The sequence below is a fragment of the Dryobates pubescens genome, chromosome 11, assembly GCF_014839835.1.
Source record: "Dryobates pubescens isolate bDryPub1 chromosome 11, bDryPub1.pri, whole genome shotgun sequence".
Taxonomy (NCBI): domain Eukaryota; kingdom Metazoa; phylum Chordata; class Aves; order Piciformes; family Picidae; genus Dryobates; species Dryobates pubescens.
Window position 1 is genome coordinate 1,758,065 of NC_071622.1, and position 25,498 is coordinate 1,783,562.

General features: G+C 49.4%; 1 protein-coding gene across 2 annotated transcripts; it reads right to left on the bottom strand.

Moving 5' to 3' along the window:
- Nucleotides 1–1,416: 1,416 nt before the first annotated feature.
- SERBP1 (SERPINE1 mRNA binding protein 1) lies at nt 1,417–24,432 on the bottom strand. Of its 2 annotated transcripts, none has more exons than XM_054165004.1 (9): nt 23,917–24,432; nt 20,718–20,880; nt 17,806–17,943; nt 17,574–17,645; nt 16,267–16,341; nt 14,125–14,302; nt 6,745–6,918; nt 4,183–4,221; nt 1,417–1,614 (listed from the first exon to the last, which is right to left on the bottom strand). In XM_054165004.1, the coding sequence occupies exons 1-9, from the start codon at nt 24,305–24,307 to the stop codon at nt 1,558–1,560; spliced, it is 1,287 nt and encodes a 428-aa protein (XP_054020979.1). In that variant the 5' UTR covers nt 24,308–24,432; the 3' UTR covers nt 1,417–1,557. The 2 variants fall into 2 exon arrangements, with proteins under 2 accessions (XP_054020979.1, XP_054020977.1); XM_054165002.1 differs by having other exon boundaries at nt 17,574–17,663.
- Nucleotides 24,433–25,498: the final 1,066 nt, after the last annotated feature.

Below are 25,498 nucleotides of genomic sequence, written 5' to 3' on the forward strand. Positions count from 1 at the left end.
GAAAGAGGAGGTGCAATGATTTAACCAAGCTTTTGAGGGGAGAGGGAGAAAAAAAAGGCTCCCAAACGCAAACATCTCTCAAACAGCCACTAGAAACCTACTAAAAAGAGGAGGTGCAGTAATTACACCCCAGGTTTTGAGGGGAGGGGGGAAAAGAAAGACTGCTAAATGCAAACATCTCTCAAGCATCCACTACAAACCTACTAAAATGAGGAGGTGCAACAATTAAACCCCAGGTTTTGAGGGGAGGGGGGAAAAACACCCTGCTAAATGCAAACATCTCTCAGCCAGCCACTAAAAACCTACTTGAAAGAGGAGGTGCAGTGATTTAACCCCAGCTTTTGAGGGGAGGAGAAAGAAAAAAAGGCTGCCAGGTGCAAACATCTCTCAAACAGCCACTACAGACCTACTACAAAGAGGAGGTGTGATGATTAAACCCCAGGTTTTGAGGGGAAGGGGAAAAAGAAAGGCTGCCAGGTGCAAACATCTCTCAAACAGCCACTACAAACCTAGTAAAAAGAAGAGGTGTGATGATTAAACCCCAGGTTTTGAGGGGAGGGGGAAAAAGAAAGGCTGCCAGGTGCAAACATCTCTCAAACAGCCACTACAGACCTACTACAAAGAGGAGGTGTGATGATTAAACCCCCCTTTTTTTTTGGGGTGGGGAGAAAGGCTGCCAAATGCAAACATCTCTCCAACACCCACTAGAGACCTAGTGAAAAGAGGAGGTGTGATGATTAAACCCCAGGTTTTGAGGGGAGGGGAAAACAAGGTTGGCAACTGCAAACCTCACCTTCTGAACACCCCCAGTGAAACCCTGCTGAAGGTGGCACCGATTCAAACCCTAGGTTTGGGCAGGGAGGGGGTGGGGGAGAAGAAAGCTTTGTAAACCCTGAACGAAGAGAGAGAAAACCCAACCCACCAACCAACCAACCAACCAGGCCATCAGATTGCCCCAAACCAAGAGAAAAGCCCCAAGAGACCCAACCCCTACAAGCAAGCCCCCAAAGGAAGTGAAAGCTCTGCACTGGTACACACTGTTCACACCTATATTTTTGTTGTGTTTGTTGTCTCTTGTTGGTTGTTTTTTTTTTGTCTTTCTCTTTTTTTCAAGTTTGGAAACGCATATTTTCAAGCAGCAATACAAAAAAGTATCCATGAAGAATGCATAATCTCTGAAAAAATTATGAAAACATCCCTTGCTACCATTACATTTCTAAATACAAAACTGGACTACCATATTTGTTGCTTCTGGTGTAGCGAGAGAAGTTCCTTTTCAAAACAGGTAAAATTCAGTCTTTAGGTGTGAATGGGTATGGATGACAGTCTCCTCCTTTTCTTTTGGGGGTGGGGTTGGTTTAGGTTGGGGGGGTTTGGTTTTTTTTTGTCTCCTTTCTTTGTGTGTGGTGTTTGTTTGTTTGTTTGTTTTCTGGTTTTTTTTTTGTTTTGTTTTGTTTTCTCTTTACATTTCTTAAGTTGTTTAAGGATCCTTTAAGCATGCAAGCCTCGGAGAGGAAGGCCCAAACGAGAGGGCAGGGTTGGCTTAGGACATCCAGTTTAGGACAGAGCTGGGAAAGCCTCTGGGTCATCTACATCAGGAGCAGAAGCACTTGACTGAAAGAGAAACAGCACAGAGTTATTAGACTTTCAGCAGAACCAAGGCCCAGGGAATTTCTAGATCTGCAACAGGGACTGGAGGTTCTCTTTCATACACACATAGAATACACCAGGTTGGAAGGGACCTTCAAGATGATCGTGTCCAACCCATCAACCAATCCAACACCACCTAAACAACTAACCCATGGCACCAAGCACCCCATCAAGTCTTCCTCTCTTACTCTGCCCTAGGGAGGCCTGCATCAGTGTATGGTGTCCTGTTAGAATAGAATTAACCAGGTTGGAAAAGACTCCAGAGATCATCAAGTCCAACCTCTCACCCAACACCATCTGAGCAACTCAACCATGGCACCAAGGGCCTCAGCCAGGCTCTTCCTAAACACAAACAGGGATGGGGACTCCACCACCTCCCTGGGCAGCACATCCCAAGGGCCAATCTCTCTTGCTGGGAAGAATTTCTTCCTCACCTCCAGCCACAACCTCCCCTGGCACAGCTTGAGACTGTGTCCTCTTGTTCTGGTGCTGGTTGCCTGCCTGGGACAAGAGACCAACCCCCACCTGGCTACAACCTCCCTTCAGGGAGTTGCAGAGAGCAAGAAGGTCTCCCCTGAGCCTCCTCTTCTGCAGGCTAAGCAACCCCAGCTCCCTCAGCCTCTCCTCACAGGGCTGTGCTCCAGACCCCTCCCCAGCTCTGTTACCCTTCTCTGGACACCTTCCAGCAGCTCAACCTCTTTCCTACACTAAGGAGCCCAGAACTGGACTCAGCTCAAGAGAGACAGGGAACTACTGGAGAGAGTCCAGGGGAGGCTCCAAAGATGCTGAGGGGCCTGGAGCAACTCTGTGAGGAGGAAAGGCTGAGAGCCCTGGGACCTCATCAATGTTTACAAAGCTGTGCAGGGTGAGTGCCCAGAGGTTGGAGCCAGGATCTTCTTGGCCATGTCCAATGCCAGCACAAGGGGCAGTGGTGGAAGTTGAGGCATAGGAAGTTCCATGGAAACAGGAGGAAGAATTTCACTGTGAGGGTGACAGAGAGCTGTAACAGGCTGCCCAGGGGGTTGTGGAATCTCCCTCTCTGGAGATATTCAAGACCTGCCTGAATGTGTTCCTGTGTGATCTGCTCTAGGTAGTGCCTGCTCTGGCAGGGGGGTTGGACTGGATGATCTCTCAAGGGCCCTTCCAGCCCCTAACATTCTGTGACTCTACTGAGCCTGGAGAAGGGCAGCCTGAGAGATCTTCTCAAAGCTAAAGGCTGGGGGCAAGAAGATGAGGCCAGACTCTTGCCAGTGGTGCCCAGTGACAGCACAGAGTGCAATGGGCACAAACTGGAACACAAGAACTGTAGGATACAAAGTTGAAAGGGGCCTCAAGGATCATCCAGTCCAACCTTTCTTCAGAAAGAAAGACTGAAGACAGCTACTGCCCAGGCAGCTGCTTCCCCAGAGTGGGGAGGCAGGTGCTGCAGCAAAAGCCAGGAGGTTCCATCTGAAGAGGAGAAAAAACTTGTTGTGAGGGTGCTGGAGGCCTGGAGCAGGCTGCCCAGAGAGGCTGTGAGTCTCCTTCACTGGGGAAATTCCAAAGCCAGCTGGGCATTGTGATCCTGGGCAACCTGCTGTGGCTGCCCTGCTTTAAGCAGCGGGGCTTGGACTGGATGATCTCCAGAGAGCCCCTCCAAACCTCATTCTGTATGGCAAGGTCAAGCCTCTGTCCCACTGCAGAGAGGTTGGGCAGCACTTGGACAGGACAGGTGGTCTTCTCTGTGCCCCAAAAGGGGAATTCTTCCTCTTCAAAACTACTTTAATCTGAGGGGGTTCAATAGGGAAGTACTTGGATTCAAAGAGCACGGTGGAATAAGCAGCCTAATGGGGGACAAATCACTACAGGAACAGCTCTTTCCCCCATGACAAGCAAGACTTTGTTTTATCCCAAGGACTAGAACTTCTCCTGCACTGCTTTTTTAATCAAAAGCCTCTGAGGAGACTCCATAGGCAGACAGATGATATTCACACCCAATTATCAGACAAGGTTATGGCTCTTTTCCCACGTGGCTTTGCATGAAACCATCAATTCTTAACAGAGGGACACAAGTGAAGGCCAAATTAAGTTTCACTCATTAAATTGTTCTCCCAAAGAAACAGTTCAGAACAGAAGAAAAAAAAAGCACTTTGGTGCCAAATTAGCTCTAGAAATCCCTGCATTAAGCAGGAATCTCCTCACTGCTTCCCCACAGAGGGTTTCAAAGGCTCTGCATCACATCTAAAAAATGGCACTGCAGACATTAAGTATTTTGGAGTAATTTTCACTGCATCCACGAGGGATGTGGAAGAGGAGGAGAGTGGGGAGAGGTGGGATAGTGGGATTGGGTGTACAAATGGTGATTTGTCAAGAGATGAATTTAAATCACCCCAACACAACTTGGACTAACATCCACTGGAACAGGAGCCAGCCCACAAATTAAGAGGTAAACCAAAGCAGGGCTTCAAGCCTCAGCATCCCACATGACAAACATCAAGCCCAGAAAGCCACTGCTTCACTGCAGGAAGTCCCAAGTAAAAAGAAATCACCAACCTGGTTGGGTGTGTGGATCACATCAAACTCCTTAACCAACTGGAAGGGAACAAACAAAAAAGAGTGAACATTTTAAACACCTGAAACTTTTCTGCAGCTTCTTTAACTTTTCTTCAGCATTCTTGGAGAAGCAGGAAGTCAAAATAGTGAAAGAGCTCCCAGGAAACACCACCACCACCCCTTCATTTCAATCTCATTTCAAACCACCAGTTCATTTCAACTGTGGCTGTGAGCAACCTGCTGCAGTGTGAGGTGTCCCTGCCCATGGCAGAGGGTTGGAACTGGCTGAGCCTTGAGGCCCCTTCCAACCCTGACAGGTCTATGAATCCCTTTAAAAGTTTTGTATTGGTATCAGTGGAGTTTTCCAACTAAGAAGCCTAAAAATGCCAGTGTAAAAAAGAAAACTGTCCTAAAATAGACAAACCTGAGCAGATGGTCTCTGGACTTGTTTTCTAGTGTGTAACAATTCCATTAGATGCATCTGAGCTACCTAAGTAACCCAAAACACATCTTTACTGTAGAGTTTTACATTGAAAGGAGTTTACACTGGCAAGAAAATGTTTCACACTGAGGGTGGTGGGAGCCTGGCCTAGGTTGCCCAGAGAGGTAGGAGCTGCCCCAGCCCCAGAGCCATTGCAGGTCAGGTTGGTTGGGGATCTGAACAACCTGCTCCAGCTGCAGCTGTCCTTGCTGACTGCAAGGGGTTGGGCTGGATGGACCTTGAAAGGTCCCTTCCTACCCAAACCAGTCTGGGATTCTGTGATTAATCCTCTAGAAACAGGTTTTTAAACTGAGCTTTGTTTGGGTTGGTTTTAAGCAAAAGAACTAACACAGGAGGAATCAGGAAACGTGGAGCTCTGTTATCTCTCAGAGATGCATGATAAGAGCAAAGTGCTTTGGGTTGCTCTTCTCTCACAGTGGAGCTGCCCACAAAGTGTCATCTGAGGGGTGATGGTTTGAACTAACAGAAGGAAGACTCAGACTGCAGAGACTGTTTGGCACTGAGGGTGGTGAGACCCTGTCCCAAGTTGCCCAGAGAGGTGGCAGACATCCCATCCCTGGAACCACTGCAGGTCAGGCTGTCTGGGGCTCTGAGCCACCTGCTCTAGCTGCAGCTGTCCCTGCTGACTGCAGGGGGCTGGACTAGCTCCTGAAAGGTCCCTTCCAACCCACACCAGTCTGTGGTCCCATACTACAGTACTTCAACTTCACACCTTCTCTCCCCCAGCCCATTCAGAACTTCCCCTGAGTATTTTCTTAGGATTTTAGGAGGTAAGAAGTTCATGTGGATTGGGGAAAAAAGTCCCCACATTAAGAGTCTTAATGCAAACTCTGAGTTCCTCTGATGCAAGACCTGACAAGCAGCTTTGAAATCATCCCTTCACCACGACAGGTCACAATGCACATACAGCAACCTGTGTCTGAAAATAGCCCTCTAGCATGTGGGGTTCTGCTCTGGCCCAGTCTGAGGTGTTTCAGAGACCTGTCCTCCTGAACAGTCAGTTTTAAAGTTTAGATATAAAAATGGGCAGTATTTTTAACTCAAACCTACTCCCCACCCTGGGTTTTGTGTTTAATGAACACTGCTAAAACATGCAGCCTTTTGTCACAGAATCACACACTGGGTTGCGTTGGAAGAGACTTTAAAGATCACCTAGTTCCAACCTCCTGACATGGGCAGGGATATCTCCCACCAGACCAGGTTGCTCCAAGCCCCATCCAATCTAGCTTTGCAGGCTTGGAGTCTCCACAACTTCTCTGGCCAACTTTTCCAGTGCCTCACCAGGAAGAATTTCTTCCCTATGTCTAATCCAAATCCAGCTTTCTCTAGCTTGATGCCATCACCCCTTGTCCTGTCACTCCATGCCTTTGTAACAAGGCCCTCTCCAGCTCTCCTGCAGCCTCCTTCAAAAACTGGAAGGCTGCTCTAAGGTCTCTCTGAAACCTTCTCTTCTCCAGGCTGAACATCCCCAGCTTTTGCAGCCTGCCTTCACAGGAGAGATGCTCCAGGCCTCTGATCTTTTTTGTGGCCTCCACTGGACCCACTCCAAGAGCTCCATGTCCTTCTGCTGCTGAGTCCAGAGGTAAAGCTGTGCTAGTAACTTAGTTTAAAATAAACCAGTAAGTACAGACCCTTTACTTGAGTTTTACATGTGGTGTTTCCTGTCAGAGTAACTCTCCCAGAGATAAGGAAGACACAGAATGGTAGGGGTTGGAAGGGACCTCTGGAGACAGAGTCCAACCTCCCTGCCAGAGCAGCATCCCCTTGAGAACACACAGGAACGTGTCCAGGCAGGTTTTGAGTGGCTCCAGAGATGGAAACTCCACAACCTCTCTGGGCAGCCTGTTTCAGTGCTCCATCACCCTCAAGGTAAAGCAGTTTCTGCTCATGTTTAGATGGAACTTCCTCTATGCAAGCTTACACCCGTTACCCCTTGTCCTGTCCCCGGGCACCACCCAGAAGAGCCTGGCCCCATCTTCCTGCCACCTAAAACCAGGCATGAAAACCCTGACAACAACTAGAGCTCAACCCCTCAGCAGATGAAAGCTGCAGCTCCTCACCTTGTCAGTTCTGCCACCACGGCTGGCCCTGCCACCACGCCCTCTGCCGCCTCGGCCCCCTCTGCCGCCACGGCCGGGGCGGCCAAGGTCTCCGAAGTTGATCTCCAGCTGGGATGTGATGTCGTTGGCTGGCTTGCGGAAGTGGTGATCCATTACAGAGTCCTCAGCGTGAGCCTGAAAGCAGAGGTTGTCCATCAGGAAGGGAAAAAAGTCATCAACAAGTCACCCCCTCCCTCCAGGTGTTCCAAGGCCAGGCTGGATGAGGCCTTGAGCAAGCCGGGCTAGTGGAAAGTGACCCTGCCCACAGCAGTGGGGTTGGAACTGGATGGTCTTTAAGGTCCCTTCCAACCCAAACCACTCTCTGATTCTATGAAGACCTTTCCATTTGCTTTCACCACCAAAGCACCTTTACCTCCCAGTCACTCCCAAACTGATGGTTGATAGATCCAGGTTCAAAACCAGTGCAGGAACCACTAGAAATTAAGTTCTACCGCTCCGGCAAGTCCACCTCCTCGTGTTGAGGGCCCCAGAGCTGGGCACAGTGCTCCAGGGGAGGTCTCAGAGCAGAGTGGCAGAATGATCATAATTCTCTTGGCCTTCTGGGCTGCAAGTACCCATTGCTGGCTCATGCACTAGTGCTCCCCAAGTCCTTTCCCACAGGGCTGTTCTCTATCAACCTGAGAAAGCTTCAGGATCCATGGACTCATTTCGTCCTTTTTAACCATTTACCTGGCAACCCATCTGTAGTTTTGCTCAGTGAAAGCAGGGAGGTGGCAAGAAACCCTTCTCGGTTTGCATGAGCCATAACCACCAGCCAAGGAGCCATCAACAGCTCAAACACCACCTCACTGGAGAAGCCCAAACATCAATGCTGGAAGTCTCACCAATGATGCTGAACAAGAGGATTCTCAACCCTTTTGCCAGAAGAAAACGTTCTCACAGATGGTTGTTTCCAGTGAGGAACCAGAACCTTGAGGAGCAAGGTAGATGCACAAGCCCTGAACCATGAACCTCTGCCTCAGTTTTTCCTCCAGAAATTCAAGCTGAAACCTGCTGGCTAACTTTTCTCGTGGTGAAACTGGACAACATACTGACTTCAAAGACACAGATTGTGCAATCAAAGCCCAGAGCTTTTAATTACCTTCAGTGGATCCTTCATAAGGCAGCCACTGCGCTGACAGTTTGCAGTCAAGGCTGGATTCTTCAGGTCAGTCACAAGCACCACGACATGCAGAACCATGAAGAGCCTTCTGTACTCCACCAATTTAACTCATTAACTACCCCTTACCTCTTCTCCACAAGTTTAACTAACTACCCCATCTATATACCCATTCCAGTGCCCAGCTCCACACCTGGCCTTCACACTGTTCTACAGTGGAGGACACCATGATTTAATCTGGCACAGTGACAAATACTACTCTTCCCACACTGCTTCATCTCAAGACTATGCCACTGGGATGAATTCCCCATCCCACTCCTGATTTTACACAAGCTTGAACTCATAGAACTGGTTAGGGTAGGAAGAAACCTTGTCTGGGTCATGCACATAGCTTGGTCCTCAACCCACCTCCCAGTTTAACAACATTTTTTCACACAGACAAGTTTTACATGAGGGATTTGGAGTGATTTAGCTTCTAGGATTGAACCACCACAAACCAAACCTGAAGAAACACAGACAGGTCTGGGTGGGAAGAAACTCTCTCAGCTCGCTCAAGGACTGTAAGCAGAATCCTGGAAAGAGCAAGGGTTTTAGCTACCCCTGATGAGGTCCTACCTAGGAGATGTTAAAGACATTTACTGCCTAGAGCCAGCCAGCAAAGTCCAACAGATCACAGAATCATCAAATCATTTTGGCTGGAAAAGACCTTCAAGATCATCAAGTCCAACCAAGTCTCTAACTCTCTCTCATTCTTTAACTCTACCAAGGCTGCTGCTAAAACAGTTCTCTTAGCACCACATCTAATCATAGAATGGGAAAAGACCTTTAGAGGTCCACCTAGTCCAACACCCCAATGCAGTCAGCAGCAACATCTGCTACTAGAGGAGGTTGTTCAGAGCCCCAACCAACCTGACCTGCACTGGTTCCAGGGATGGGGCATCTGCCGCCTCTGGGCAACCTGAACCAGGGCCTCCCTTCTCATAGTGAAGGGAACTGCACACTCTTCCCTCAGGAATCCCTTTTCCAAATGTAAGAAGAGAGCTGCAAGTTATTTTTCAGGGAAAAGTCATTCTACATCTCAGCCTGGCACAGCACTACTGCCAAAGCCCTGCTGCCCCCAGGGGAAAAAAGAAACCTGGTCCAGGTGAACAGAGAGGGACTTGGTTTCCCCCTCCCAGGAGGAGGGGTCCCCTGTGTCAAAGGTGGTCTGTTCCACTCCCCCTTCCTGCCCAGCAAGCCTATTAAAAGGAGGACACTGCTGCCATTTGCCCTCTATTTCTTCTGCCTCACCTGCTTGAGAGGACTGACAGCTGCAGCCAGTCTCCTGACTCTTCCATGTGGTCAGGCCTGGCCTCTCCCTGCTGCATCCATGCTTCTCTAAAGGACTGAAAATCCACATACACCAAGGGAAGCAGAAGGCCATCCAGGCTTGGCTTTATAGATGTTCTTATTTATCCTTATTCCTTACCCTTGTAAACCCTGCCTGTCACTGCTATACATATCTATTTTGTTAAAACATTTACTTCTCCTACTTCCAAACTGACTCCAGATTATTTTGGGTAGAGTTACCTCCTCTTCTTCCCTACCCCTTCCCCCCCACCTTCCTCTCCTTTTTCCTTCTCAGGGAGAAGGAGAGGGGGGCAGGGAAGGAATTCTCAGTTTGCTACCATCTGAGCTCTTAATCTCCAGTTAAGGCTCAAACCACCACACTATGAAATCGAGACCAAGCTGCTAAGGGGAACAGAGTCCAAGGAGGCAGTGAGAGGTGGAAAAAGAGCAACCCTAGAAAACAAAGACTTGTGACAGAAGCACTAATGATGAGCTTTGGATCAGCTCAAATTGAGTGAGGATACTGATGAATGGTTCTACATGGTGCACAGCCAAGACAATAGGCATGGACAGAAGAGCTCCAAGGATCTACTGGAATTCTCTGGGTTTGTGGCTCCTTAACATCCAGCCCTTCCTTTCAAGAAGGGGCTGCCATGAACACACAGGAACTGCCAGGCAGGTAGAAAGGATCAGTACCTCATTTGACTGCAGCAGACTCCCCTGCATTTCTGTCATCACCTTTGTCTGATGAAAGTTGTATGTCCACACCAAAGAGACAAAAAGGAACAAAGGGAGAAAACAAAAGGAAGAAATGAGACTCAACTACATAGAGGAACAACAGGCAGTAAGGTCAACATGAACTGGCCTGGCACAATGGCACTGAGTGCAGGAAGCAGAAGCAAGGATGAGATCAACAAGCAGAGGGAGCATCCCAAAGGATGAGAGGATGGTCTGGGATCACAAGAGTGGAAACAAGAGAGAAAAGTAATGCAGATGGACACCAAAAAAAAAAAAAAAGGGGTTTACCACAAGCTGCTGGAAGCTCAGCAGAGACCAGGCATGCAGGCTGGTCCCCAGCACAGAGGGAAGAGAGTGGGATGTTTAAAATGACTGCTGAAGTCTTGTCAGTCCTGCACAACCTTGCTTCAAGAGTCATCCCTCCGCATTCTAAGATGAACCTTTCCTACTCTCCTCTTGCAGCCTCCTCTAAAAGAAGTCATTAGATGAGCAAGAAAGCTTGAAGGCACAGGGATGAGGCACAGCACCACAGATACAGAGGAGGAGCTGATCTCCTTCAGCATTTATCTTGCCAGGAAAACTGCATCCAACTTTTGGATCAAATGTTAAGATCTCTCCACAATGTAACTCCTCCCTGGGGTCAAGTCTCTGAATCAGCTGCAAAGAAGGAGAAAGAGGGTCTCCATTTCATGGCATAACTAAATCTGCTCCTGGAAAGTCTCACAAGACTAAGGCTGCTAATACACATGGATTTGATGCTAACCAGCAAGAATCTGGGACAGGATTCAGAGTTTGTTATCACTTTCTAGTCATTGCATAGCAAATGTGAAGAGAAAGACCTCAGGCAAGGCCAAGTGGTTCACCCCTCAAAGAGCACACAGAGGGGAACAGCTTTTTCACAAGACTAAGGCAGATGGAACAGGACTAGATCCCCAGACTCCCTTTTCCCAGACCCCTAGGGCATTCTTCCAGTAGCTCTCAAGCTACAGGAATGAGGGTGGTCATCAAAAGCTTCAATTCAAGCTCCTGAGAAAGTCTGCTGAGGCATATTGTGATTTTTCAGGTGTAAGAGTAGAGATCTGGGGCCAAGTGCTAGGCATTAGCCTATAAACTGTCATTTTTCAGCTGTGAGAGGATCTGGGGCCAAGACCCAGAATTTATCTATAATCTGAGTCTCTTCCACACATCAACTCAACAGGAATCTCAGAAACCTTAATTTCATGACTCATGAAGTACATCCAAGAGGACAAACAGCAAAAAGAACAGCAAGTGATTGGTAAGTTCTGTTCCTGACTTCTAAGTACTCCATTTTCTGAACCTGCTGGCAAAGGAGCTGCACTGAAAGCTTCCCCAGTGCCTGCATTTTTGAGCTGTTCTGCTGTACCACTGAGCAGAAATCACCCCCATTCTGTTGCTTCCCAAGGGATGAGGGAACAATGAGTAAGTGGCATGAGCAGACAGACATCTGCTGGCCAGAGAATAAAAAGCAGGATAAAAGCAGCTAGATAAAAGGCAGTTTTGTTAATTTCATCACTTAACTTCTTAGACCCAACTCATTTCTTGGAGAACTAAATACATCTCTCAGAATAATCTACTCACTACAGCATTTTTTTCCCCCAAGAAAAATGCCTGGACTATTTATTCTGCTTTTATTTGGGGTTTTGTGTTGCCTACTGATTCATCTTTCAAATGGCATACACAGCATGGAACTTTCTAGCTTTTAAATCACTTTAGAGCAGCAGCAGCACCTTGTCACAGATAGAGGTAAAATGACTGTTTTCAGATGATTAAATAGCAAGTAACTCTGATGTGGGAGAAATTAGGCTTGGGAACTGGAAGGACTTCAAGTAAATCTTGGTATCAAGCACATCTTTAGTGAACCTTGGTAAAGCACATCAATATTTGTGTTTTAATATACTTTTAATACACAGTGATTCATAGATTCACAGAATGGTTTAGGTTGGAAGGGACCTTAAAGATCATCTCGTTCCATGGGCAGGGACACCTCCCACCAGCCCAAGTTGCTCAGGGCCTCATCCAGCCTGGCCCTGAACACCTCCAGGGAGGGTTCCATCCATCCACAGCCTCCCTGGGCAGCCTGTTCCAGTGTTTCACCACCCTCACTGCAAAATATTTCTTCCTAATATCCAAGCCACTGAAAGCAGCATCTAGTGAACACTTCACATGCTGCACATAAAAACAAACACACACTCAAATCCTTTAAAGAACAGAAGTGCCTCACACAGCAAGGAAGACAACAGCACAAAAGCTAGCACAAAGTCAAACTCATCCCAAGCTGAGTGAGATTAGAAATGGAGTTTTCACTGCCAGGTGCCTCCTCCCCAACTGTATTAGGTCTCCAGCTTACAAGAGAAAAAACAACAAGCAGAAATACAGAAAGACTAAACAGTGCATGCCATGGTATCCAGTTGTTTCAAAGGGAGTCACAACCAGCTGGCACACAATGTTGTAGGCCACTGATTAAGAGCAAGCTGCTGAAGGCATTAGAGTGGGAAAGGAAGAGATTAAACCCAAAGATTAACCCAGAACAGAGCTCTCAGCATCCCTCCCCTGTTCTGAGCAGTCTCCTTGCCACTCTCACTACCTTGGAACAGAACTAATTAAGATTTTGCAGTGATTGAAATGAATACACTTGAGAAAAAACCCAACTTCACACAGATGGCTTTCAGCTGCCCACACCCCAAGTACTGGGGACAGTTTTGGGACTCTCACTCAAAGGACAGAGAGTGGAATAGAATCAAATGGTTTGGGTTAGAAGGGACCATAAAGATCATCTAGTTCCAACCCCCCTGCCATGGGAAGGGACACTTCCTACCAAACAAGCTTGCTCAAGGTGCCATCCAACCAAGCTTGGAGCCTCCACAGCTTCTCTGGGCAACCTGTTCCAGTACCCCACCATCCCCATGGAGAAGAATTTCTTCCTAATGTCTTCCTAATGCTCCTAATCCAGCTTCTTCCAGTTTGAAGCCATCACCCCTCATCACTGGCCTTTTGTAACAAATCCCTCTCCAGCCACCTTCAAATCCTGGAAGGCTGGCTGCTCTAAGGCCTCCCTGGAGCCTCCATGCTGAACAACCCCAACTCTCTCAGCATGGCCTCCCAGCAGAGAGCTTCCAGCCATCCCATCATTGCTCTGCCTTCCTCTGGCCCCACTCCAACAGGTCCATGCCTGCTGCACTGCAGGTGGGGTCTCAGCAGAGCACAGCAGCAGGACAGAATCCTCTCCTTGCACCTGCTGCCCACCCTGCTGGGGATCAGCACCCCCAAATCCTTCTCCTCAGGGCTGATCTCCAGCCCTTCGCCCCCCAAGCCTGGATTTGTGCTTGGGATTGCCCCAACCAGGTGCAGGACCTTGCACATGGCTTTGTTGAACTTCATCAGGCTGGCACTGGCCCACCTTTCCAGCCTGTCCAGATCCCTCTGGATGGATCCCTTCTCTCCAGAGTGTGAACCTCACCACACAGCTTGATGTCATTAACAAATAGTTTAAGCTGCCTTTAAAAACAGGCAAATAAACTTGCTATTGCCTAACCTCTTCTGAAATGCTCACCAAGACACAACCCCTAACAAGTATTCCAGTCTAAGGTCTAGGTGGTTTCACAGTATACACCAACCTAGGGGTACAGCTCAACTGCTAAGCTAACTGCTTCTAACTTCAGTTTTAGCTCAGAATGTTATTCTCACTTCATAGACTTAGCTATGAGTCAGCATCTCATGGAATCATAGAACTGCTCCGGTTGGAAAAGGCCTCTAAGATCACAGAATGCAATCATCAACCCAACACCATCACAGCCATTAAACCATGTCCTAAAGTGCCATGGCTACACATTTCTTGGCACACCTCAGGGATGGTGACTCCACCACCTCCCTGGGCAGCCTGTTCCAATGCCTAACCACTCTTCCAGGAAAAAAATATCGATCCTAATATCTAACCTAAATCTCCCCTGGCACATTTCCTCTCACTCTATGACCTGATACCAGGGTGAAGACACCGACCCACCCCTCACTCCAACCTCCTTTTTTAGGTGGCTGTAGAATGGACCTTCCACTCCCAGCTCAACAGAGTAGAATCAACGCATCACTAAAATAAAACCACACAACCTAGACACCAGAAACAATGAAAAGAGTTTTACCTCCTCACTCTTTGACTTGTGAAGGACAAATCCTTTTTTCCATTGCCCATCAGCACCCTCGTTTGGTTTACGGATGTTGAACTCCACTTTTGCACGATCCTTACTTTGAATAGCTTTCCACTCATCCAGGGTCATTTCCTTAGGGCCTTCTTCCTTTACTTCTTCAACCTCATTCTCTCTGTAGTGAATTTAGGCAATGTTAGGATAAGAGCTTTAATCTCACGTTCCAGACACAAATTCACAATGTTGTTAAAAGCAGATCAGTTGAGTGGTTAGCAGTTTGGGGGTGCACATAAAACCCCCTTCCACAGCACCACTCATGAGACACAGAAGGAATCTCATCTCCTTTGGCCAGAGCACCAATAAAAACCCTCAAATCACAGCCAGACACCTTTAAGCAACTAAGGGGTGAGCACAACAAAAGATCATGATCTATAAAACATATTTACACTGATTCATGCCATCTGTTCTCCACCTTGATGACCCTTTCCTTCACAAATCATGAAAGCCCCACTTCTGCAACAGAATTCTTTGGAGCTTTCCTCCCCATCCCCCTTTCTGAGATACATCTCTCCCCAAGACCCAAGTTCAGGCACTAAGGAAGAATTTGTTCTCAACAGCATTTTTGAGCTTGCTCACTTTTAAAAGGCCAGAATGTGACCAGTTTGGGGTAGTCTGCTTCCTTCACCAGAGAATCCCAGCATGCTTCGTGTACGTGCAGCAAAAACATCAGGGAAGCCTCAAAAGAAAACACCACTCCCAATTTTCAATCCAAACCTTCCTTGATGTGACTTTAGGCCATTTCCTTTTGTCCTATCACTTGTTCCTAGGGAGATGAGACCAACCCCAACCTGGTTCCAATCTGCTTTCAGGGAGTTGTAGAGAGCCAGGTCTCCCCCCTCAGCCTCCTTTCCTCTACACTGAACATCTCCAGGTCTCTCACCTGCTCCTCTCCAGACCCTTCTCCAGCTTTGCTGCCCTTCTCTGGACCTGCTCCAGAACCTCAATCTCCTACTTGGAGTGTGCCCAAAACTGAACCCAGAACTCTAGGTGTGGCTCCACCAACTCCCAGTACAGGGAGGCAATCACTTCTCTCATCCTGCTGGCTACACTATTGCTTATCCAAAGTCGGCAGCCTTCTTGGCCACCTGGGCCCACACTGGTTCATCTTCAGTCACTGTCAATCAACACCCTCAGGTCCTTTTCTCCTGGGCAGCTTCCAGCCACTCTGCCCCCAGCCTGGAGCATTCACGGGGCTGTTGTGACCCAAGTGCAGCTCCCAGCACCTGGCCTTGTTGAACATCATGCCCTCGATCCAGCCCGTCTAGGTTCCTCTGCAGAACCTCCCGAACCTCCCAGCTTAGCGTCATCTGCAAACTAACTTACCAAGAGGGCATCAATTCCCTCATTCAGATCACTGACAAAGATACTGAACTGTCCCAGGACTGAGCCTGGGGAACACAGCTTGTGACCAATGCCATTTCCTTCTGAAGCCCCCATAAAACACACTCCTCATTAAAATGCAACATTTTGCTGCGCTGCTACCATAAAACCCTGTTATCGTGTTTTTCACATCAATTCTAAGTAGCACTACTGCTCCTTCTGCTTTTCTGTTTGCCTAGTTACTCTATTTCATCCCTCCAGTCCTTTGTGTCTCCTGTAACAATGTCAAAGCAGTGTAAGAAGCAGTCAAGTGAACCTGTTTGCCCCCAGACCAGCAGCTGATGGAGGAAAGAGATACAATCTTTCTTCCAGGGCTGGTTCCACAGTCTCAACAGTCGTTCTGAAAACACTAAGTTTAAACCAAGTTGCCTTCCACTGGCAGAAGAACATTTTGTTGGGTTGGTTTGCTGGCTCCTGGTAGTTATGAGCACAGATGCTTCTGGGTTAGGTGCTTAGGAGTTGCAATCCCAAGACTCTAAGCCTATTAAAACTGGTTGTTAATGAACTAAACCAGAAAGGCACTCAAGAGCCTATGGGATAGGAAGAGTTTCATGACAGAGATGGAGTTCTTAAAGACTGTTTCAGCAGCAGTGCTGAAGAAAATTTCATCTGAGTTTGGTAAAGCAGAAGTAGGAAGGTTAAAAGTAAAGTAAGAGTAGCTTTGAAGCAGTCAAAGACACCAAGAGGGGTGGCACTCACTTGTTTTCCGAGTCAGCAGGCGGATGTTCCTCTCCCTCCGGCGTTTCCTCAGTTACAGCTGACTGATCCAATTCACTGCAAATACATCAGGGGGAGAGGTTGGCTTTTCAAACAGTCCAGCCCCATGTCAAGTTCTACACAGGATGACCACAACCCAGTCTTCTTGAAGAACTATTTCATTAAGGATTGGTGCTTTCTGTGCATTTACTTTCTCTGCCTTCCACCTTTCTCACTGCTCTCCCCAATGCTCACTAGAACCCACCTGAGAGCCTCCCACAAAATGGGATTTGGGTGTTAAAAACACTGGGTTTAATCTAATACTTGTTAAAAAGCATGCTTAACCTGAACAAAATGAAACTCTTCTACTTTAAGTAACTAGCACAAGGCCCCACCACATCCCACACTTCTCCCAAGTTCTGTTTTCAACAGCCAAATCCTCTTTGATGTTACAAGACATGGCCTGGGGGTCCCACACTGGAAACAGCCTGGTTCCTACATTCTCCAGAGGCTGCTTTTAAGAGCAAAAATCATCCAAATCTAAGGTAAAAAAGGCAGCTAACATGCTTAACCTGATCAAAATTATTAACTTATTCTACTTCTAGTAAGCAGCACAAAACCATTCCTGGTGCAATCTTCTCCCAAAGTCTGTTTTCAACAGCAAAATCATCTACTGTGTTACAAGAAACAACCTGGTTTACTTCACTGGAAATGGCCTGCTCCCCACACTCCCCAAAGACTGCTTTTAAGAACGGCCTGGCCCTTACTCTCTCCAAAGACTGCTTTTAAGAGCATAGCAAAAATCTTCTAAGAGCAAAACTGAATAGACCAGGTTGGAAAAGACCTTTGAGATCATCCAGTCCAACCTATCACCCAACACCATCTAATCAACTAAACCATGGCACCAAGTGCCTCAGCCAGGCTCTTCTTGAACACCTCCAGGGATGGGGACTCCACCACCTCCCTGGGCAGCACATTCCAGTGGCCAATCTCTCTTGCTGGGAAGAACTTTCTCCTCACCTCCTGATTAAACCTCCCCTGGCACAGCTTGAGACTGTGTCCTCTTGTTCTGGTGCTGGGTGCCTCGAAGAAGAGACCAACCCCCACCTGGCTGCAGTTGTAGAGAGCAAGAAGGTCTCCCCTGAGCCTCCTCTTCTGCAGGCTAAGCAACCCCAGCTCCCTCAGCCTCTCCTCATAGGGCCTGTGCTCCAAAGGTGAAACAAGCAGCTAAAGCCTTCAGTTCTGCAGGGCCTAATAAGGAGGCCTCATGACCATTCAGCTGATAGTGTCTGAGTAAGGAGGTTACTAACGTTAGCTCGTCTTTGACGGTTCCCCAGTTGTGCGATCCGCTGCCGCCGCGCTTGTCCTCGTGCTTTAGCCCGCTGAAATGCGAAACAGAACTAACAAAACTGAGTTAACATTAAAGCCACCAGAAATTCACCAGGCAACTTTCAATACGTCTCTGAACGGTTAAGAACAGAAAAACACAACCAAACAGCAAGCTCACAGCCAAGGAGCGGCAGGAAAAGGGTAAAGACTTACGATCTATCGCTGCCGCTGTGTCTGTCGAATTCACGCTTGCCGCGAGAGTCGAAGCCGTCGCCCCTGCCCATGCCACGGCCGCGCCCGCGGCCTCTTCCCAGCCCGCCGCGGCCACGCATAGGTCGGTCGAGGATGGGTCTGGCAAGGAAGAGTAACAGGTGAGTAGGTCTCCGTGAGGGCAGGCTGGGAGAGGTAGGGTTGTTCGGCCTAGAGAAAGCTCTGGGGAGACGTTCTGGTGGCCTTTGAGTAGCTGATGGGGGTCTACAGGCTCTGGCCAGCCTGATAGAGTGTGGGGTGTCCCTGCCCATGGCAGGGGGGTTGGAACTAGATGATCCTTGTGGTCCCTTCCAACCCTGACTGATACTATGATACAAGAAAGCTGGGCAGGGACTTTTGACAAGGACTTGTGGCAGGACAAAATGGAATGGATTGAAGCTGGAAGAAGGGAGATTGAGACTGGAGATTAAGAGAAAATTCTTTCCAGCGAGGGTAGTGAGACACTGGAACAGGTTGCTCAGGGAGGCTGTGGATGCCCCCTGCCTGGAGGTGGTTCAAGGCCAGGCTGGGTGAGGCCTTGAGAAACCTGGGCTAGTGGAAGGTGTCCCTGCCCACTACAGGAGGTTGGAACTAGATAGAATAAACCAGGTTGGAAGAGACCTTCAAGATCATCGCGTCCAACCTATCATCCAACACCACCTAATGTCTCTTCCAACCCCAACCATTCTGATATCCTAAGTGTTTGACACTCCACAATTTTGCATCATGGGGTTTAAGGTTTGCTTTTTGCCTTTTCAGAATTCTGTTTTCCTTTGGTAATTACTCTAAGTGTGGCAATGCCCTAACTCCAATCCCACATTATCAGAGTGAAGAAACTCTTAGAATGCACCGTGTTGGAAGGCACCCTCAGAGGTCATCTTGTCCAACCCTGCCACAGTAAGCAGGGACATCTGCAACTACATCAAATTGTTGAGGGTCCCACCAAGTTTGACTTTGAATATATCCAGAGATGGAGCCTCTACCACCTCTCTGGTAGTATTTCACTGCCTTCCTCTTAATGCCCGATATATGTCACCCACACAATGCCTGTATTTTAGAATCCCAGCATGGTGGTGATTGAAAGGGATTTCTGGAGATCATCCAGTCCAAATCCCCCTGCTAAAGCAGGGGCACCCACAGCAGCTTGCCCAGGATCACAATGCCCAGCTGGCTTTAGCAGCTCTCCAGACGATGACACTCCACAACTTCTCTGGGCAGCCTGCTCTGGGGTTCCAGCACACTCACAACAAAGAAGTTTCTCCTCCTGTTCAGATGGAACCTCCTGGGCTCCACTTTGTGCCCATTACCCCTTGTCCTGCCACTGGGTATCACTGAGAGGAGCCTGGCCTCATCCTCTTGCCTCCCACAGGTCATTTAGCTCTTGCTGAGCATTGAGAAAACCCCCTCTGAGGCTGCTCTCCTCCCGGCTCAACAGCCCCAGGGCTCTCAGCCTCTCTTCACCAGTCTCCTCATTCCCTTTGGAGCCCTGAATCCAGAAACAAATGCACGAGACAATCACTGCCCTTCTGCATCTTTGGGCACTGGATTTCCTGATTTAGTGTTTGTATTATGTTACATAACTAAGAGGAACTACAACTTCAACTGAACTCCCATCTACCTTACTTAGCTTCTCCAATGACTGGGTGACAGGTTGGACTTGATGATCTTTGAGGTCTCTTCCAACCTTATTGATTTTTTGATTCTACAATTTTAACTTTGGCTGCTACAATGTTAGTATCTGAACAACCCTTTCAGAATGCTTCAGTTCTGGATCCTCCCTGACAGACCTTCATAGAATCACAGAATCATTGTGGTTGGAAAAGACCTTTATGATGACCCAGTCCAACCATTCCCCAACTGTACCAAGCCTGATGCTAAACCATGTCCCTCAGCATCACATCTGTTAAACGTTGTCAAGGTGGCTTCACAGATTTGAATCCACTGCAGCCAAGGTGTAAACACCAACATGGACAACATTATTGGCTTGAAGTCAGCTGTATGGATTTAAGCAACAGCTGTAACAGCAAAAGGATCTGCAGGCAACAGCTACACTCCAGTTCCTGTTCCTAAGCTATCTGATACAGTTTTAGAATACAACTGTTTCAGATGGAAAAGATCTCCCTGAAGCCCAAACATCAACCTATGACCACCATGGCCACTAAACCGTGTCACATCCATAAATCTCCATTTAGGAAGACATGGTGCAGATGTGAACTCCTTAAACTGGGTTTGGTTTTTAGTTACACCAATGGAATAGCTCACATTAGATCACTCCCAGACTAAAACTTGAGTCAAATTTGGGAGTTAAATCATGGAAAATGAAAGTTATAATGAGCTTTTGTAAGTCATTCTAAATAGTTTGTAATGACTTTTGTAAGTCATGCATATTAAGTCAATTTAGTTTTGATTCAAGTAGCTGTTTGTTTGTCAAATTGGGTCTTTTAAGTCTGGAAAAGAGCAGACTGAGGGAGAAAACTCATCCATGACGATCAACACTTCAAGAGTGGGTGTCAGGAGGATGGGACTAGGCTTTTGTCAGTAGTGCCCTGTGTCAGAACAAGAGACAACAGACACAAACTTGCACATGAGACGTTCTACCTAATAATGAGAAGGAACTTCGCTAATTTAAGGCTGATGGAGCACTGGAACAGGCTGCCCAGAGAGCTGATGGAGCCCCCATCTCTGGAGACATTCAAATCCCACCTGTACATGTTCCTGTGTGACATCCTCTAGGTGAACCTGCCTTGGCAGAGGGTTGGACTTGGACCTCCAGAGGTCCCTCCCAACCCCAACCATTCTATGGTTTTAACTGGATGTCCCAAAGCAGGACAGCCTCTTGCTGTCCAAGCTCTCTGAATGGAAGAACGGACTCTTACTTGTCAACAGAAAATTCTCCTCCTTCGGCTTTCTCATCGGCAGGCTTCTCAAAGCGGCGCTCACGAGGAGGTCGTCTCTCTGGTCTCCTGTCGATGGGTTTGCCTTCGCCCTGCTGCTGCTGCTGCTGCTGCTGATCAGGCCTCCTGCCAATGCGCCTTATCCCTGAAACATCAGGCCAAAGCCATCAACGGAACGCGAAGCTGCTCCGCGACAGATACCGACTCTTAAACACCAGAAAACAGCTGGGATAGGAGGGGCTTTTTTCTACCAGTCTTGGGACTGAATAATCTGAGAACCTCTCTCTTTATAGAACAGTCCCTGTAGATCACTTGATGCTTCCCCTTCACGTTTCTTTGTGCAGCATTTCAAGCCAGCTCTCTTTTGTAGGAAACCAAACCTGTCAGAGCACACGCTGCATTAGTAACCTGTGTTAAAATGCTGAGGTCAACCTTCAAAGGAGGGTTGAGGCAAGCAAGGGTTTTTATTGGTTATTTTTTTTTTTTACCCCCTTTGAAAGGTGCTTTTCAGGTAAAACAAGTGGGTTTTGGCTTTGATGCACACCAAAATGAAGTCAGAGCCACCACGCTGGAACCAAGTCTCTGTGGCAGCCAGCTGCCTTAATCCCTTCGCTCTCAGGAGCTTTTTTGGCCAGCAGTGACTCGCAGTAGGACCACCCTCACCTGGATGGGTGTCACTTGTACCCCAGTGCAGCAGGAACTAGTCAGTGACTAACCAAGGTGTTCATTCACACTGATCCCCCCAGTCCCACAAGCTCCTTAAGATAGCTGAGCACCCTGTGCCACCAAGCTGGCTCCAGCCTCTCCTTCCCTCTCTCTGCCTTCTCAGAATGTTTGCTGTAAGTAACAACCTCCCATGGGCATTGTCTTCTTCACTAAGACATGTGAAGGACTTCAAACATTGTTTTCCTCCCCACTCATCTAAAAGCCCTGTTTACTCTTCTTTAGAAGGATATGGACAAACACATTACCTTCCCTTGTTATGCTATTTTTTGGGGGCCCAAAGTGATGAAGGAAGAATCTCCCAAGGCTGGCTTTAGAGTTGTGAATTGAAATTAAAAGCTCCTAATATTTAATTAAAAAAAAAAGAGAAAAGAAAAGAAAAAGAAAAGAAGTTCCTGTTGAACAAGCAAGGTCCTATTTGGGTGGGGCTCATGATATCCAAGCCAACACACCCAAAGGAACAATGCCTTCCCTACCTGACAAGCTGTACTTAAGATGAAGTTTGCATGACATGAGTCGCTGGCTGAGGGATCCTTTCTCCCTGAGGAACCACAGGGGTTTAACACATGGAGATTGGCTTCAAAAAAGCTCTCTCAAGCTAAGGAGGTGAAGTTCAGAAGGCAAGGGAATGGGCCAGGGCCAGAGTGAAGAACTCCAATGGATAATCCATGTCTTTGGGATTCTAAGTTCAACACTGCCACTCTGCACTTGGAAAATAAAAAAAAGACAAGGATTTAGTCTAACTAAAAAACATTTCTTCTTCCTCTCAGAAAGCTTTGGACTGGTTAATTCACCACTTAGGCTGCATCCTGAGAAGAGCAGAACTGACTTTAACTGCAACACATCCACACAGGAAACAACCCCTGACCGTATCACAGCATCAAACACCTTCACGAAGTTGGAACTTCTCTCTCACACCCAAAATAACCATTTTCAAACTGAAAAGCGAGTGTTCACTACAGCACTCCACACACGTTGCTATGAAAGCAGCCCTGACTTTCTCTGTTTCACTACCATAAGCCACAAACCAGCTTTGTCCTGGGGAAGGAGCACCTGAAAATGGAGGTGAACGTGGGACACATCAAAATCCCCTTCTGTGTTCTCCCGTGTCGGCCCATGCTTGATGTTTACCTCACAAGGGACAGCACCATCATTCTCTGACTAATATTTCCAGAGGACGCTGGCTTAGCAGATGGTCACTTGGGACTAATTATTGTGTTCCTCATGTGGAAAAAAAAAAAAACCACAACAAAAACCAAACCAAAAAACCAGCCCAACTCTCAGGTGTTGAAACACAAAATATCCTTAAGCAAGGAGCACCCTCACAGTTCCTCACCTCTACTCGCAAGTTGTTTCCAAACACTTGGAGGTCCCCTTAAACAACGAGAAGAATAAAACTTCTCCTGCCTTAAATAACATAAAACATGGTGGAGAATCATCAAACCCTTTAGCCAGATCCTTTCAGGCAGCACCATCCTCTTCTGAGGCAACCACCTTAGAGTTAAAAATGCACTTGGCAAGTTGTCTCCTCACCCACACATCAACTGCTGTCACCACACCTTGATGCATTTTAAGGATTCCAATTTAATCCGGCTTCTGACCCATTTGGTGTGTCCCAAAGCCTCTGCATGGTACAACTAACTGCCTGCCACGGGACACGAGGGCACAAAATCGACTCCTCGTGGTGCTGTGTCGTCCTAACCGCTTTGCCCCCAGCATGTTTATTTCTCCTTTTTATACTTTGATTTCTTATTTCAATGAAGTTTCTCTCGTGGGGACGTGTTACGGGATTGATACAGATGAGAAATTCGCGCAAACTGTATTAAAACGCATCTACGGTTCTCATCCACGCTGTTCCAAATCGATCCAAGCTCCCTCCATAAAAATGACCCAAGTGACTTTGGAAAAGCCCAGGGAGTGCCAAACACCCTGACAAAGACGTCAGGACCGCTCCAAAATAAAAGCAATTAAAAGTTTAGGATGAGATTGTCCATTCCGCGGGCAGCCCTCCCTCCTCTACACCACCACCGCAGCACCACCCGGGCACCCCACGCCCGCCCTTCCCCGACTCCATTTTGAGCGGGCCGTGTGGGCCGTGGGGACACAACCACCCGCGGCCACGTGTGGCCGAGCTGCCACCGGTGTGGTACGGTCCTCGTTCCTCCCCGGAGCTCCGGCTGCCCGGGGCCCGCCGCTAACGGGTGGCTCCCTTCGACACAGGTGCCCCGGGCGCCCTCCCGCCATGCGCTTCCCCACGTGGGTGCGAGGCCGCCGCGGGCACGGAGCTGCGGTGAGGGCCTCTCTCTCCCGCTTCCCCCCCACCGCAACCTCACCTCCTCCCGCCGCGCTCCGCCGCCTTCCCGCCGCCTCCTTTGTGCGCGGCGGGACGCGGGGCGGCCCCGCCGACAGCCCCCCAGTTCCTTCCCTCCCTCCCCCCGCCGCAGCCCGCCGCGCTCACCCTCCTTCCGCAGCGGAGCGCCGGGCTGGCCGCTGCCCTCCTCCCGGCGGTCACCGGGGCCCCCAGCGGAGGCGGCGAAGGGGGGCAGCGGGTTCTTGCGCTCCTTCTGGGACTCCCTGCGCAGCTGCTTGGCCGCGCTGCCGGGGCCGCCGCCGCCAGCGCCCGCCTGGCCCGGGCCTCCACCGCCGGCCCCGCCGGAGGAGTTGGTCTGGGAGCCCGCCGGGCCACCGCGGGCCCCGCTGCCTCCTTGGCTCCCGCCGCCGCCGCCGCTCTCTTTCCTCCGGGTCTCGGCCGCCCGTAGCACCTCGAAGGGGTCGGACTCGTCATCAAAGAGCTGGTCGAAGCGGTTGGTGACGACGCAGCCGAAACCCTCCTGCAGGTGTCCGGGCATGATGGGCCCCCGTCGGCGGGATCCTCCTCCGATGCTGCCGGGGCCCCCCGCGCCCTACTCGCTGCCGCACAAGATGGCCGGCTCCGAAGAGACCCGCTTCTCTTCCGGCGCCGGGCACATCCGGGCACCTCACCCCGCGCAGGGCACGACGGGAACGGCAGGCGGCCGCCGGCCCGCGCCCGCCGCCGCCCGCCGCCTCCCGCCCAACTACAGTTCCCGGCGTGCACCGCGCCACTATTGTGTGCAGCGGGCGGGGCTGGCGCGGGGACCGCGGGGCTTCCCGCTGCCGCCGCCATCGCCGCTATCGCCGCTGCCGCCGGCTGCGCTGGGCTCAGCGATCTCTGCCGGCGCCTGGCAGCCCCCCGGCAGCCCCTGGCAGCCCCTCACAAACCCCTGCAGCAGCCTGAGGGGAGGGCGCCAAGGGCTGCCCGCCACCCAGGGAGCCACCCGAAGGCCCGGGCAGGGGTTTTGTGACAGCGGTGACATCAGAAGTGACGCGATGAGGCTCTTTTTTAAGCGTCCCTCTGAACTCCGGGCGTGTGGCGGCAGGCGCCATTCGCCTTCCCTCCCAGCCCGCTCTCCTCTGGCCCGGCAGGTGCCAGGGAGCTGGGGGCGAGGGCTTGCGGCGAGCAGCCCGCTGCCCCTCCTGCGGTGGGGACAGTGCTCATGCTGAGGGTAAAAATCCATACGCTGGGCTTCTAAAAACAAGTTTGGCCCGAGACTGCTCTTCTCAAGGACACACTGAGGAAAAAAAAGTGGGGAGAAAGCCATGATCTGGGCTTTTTAAAACAGTCCTTCCCCCCTCCCCTGCCCCGTCGAAGTGTGACAAACCACCAGGGTGTTTAAGGATTAAATAAGGCAGGCTGGCTGCATGGAAGGTGCAGTTTGGGGCAGCAACGCTCCAGTTTTTAATTGGCTCTAAAAAACACTTCACACTGGTAGGCTTGAGTGAAAGTGGGACCCCAGCCCCAGCTTCACAGAATGCTTTGAGTTGGAAGGGACTTTCAAGACCACCTAGTTCCAAAGCCCTGCCACGGGCAGGGACACCTCCCACTTGACCAGGTTGCTCCAAGCCCTGTCCAACCTGGCTGGAACACCTCCTGCTTGCGTGTGGCCAGGTTAATGCACTGATGTGTGGAGCTGCTGACCCTCTCGTTCTGTTCTGCACCACCTTAAAACCAATCTGAAAAG

Bases quoted from the DNA above. Each gene is read 5' to 3' on its own strand.
- SERBP1 (XM_054165002.1), bottom strand. From the start codon at position 24,307: ATGCCCGGACACCTGCAGGAGGGTTTCGGCTGCGTCGTCACCAACCGC. The intron at 17,664-17,805 runs GTAAGTCTTTAC...CAGTTTTGTTAG, and splicing joins CACAGCGGCAGCGATAGATC to TTCTGTTTCGCATTTCAGCG. The intron at 16,342-17,573 runs GTTAGTAACCTC...ATGTATTTGCAG, and splicing joins ACCGTCAAAGACGAGCTAAC to TGAATTGGATCAGTCAGCTG.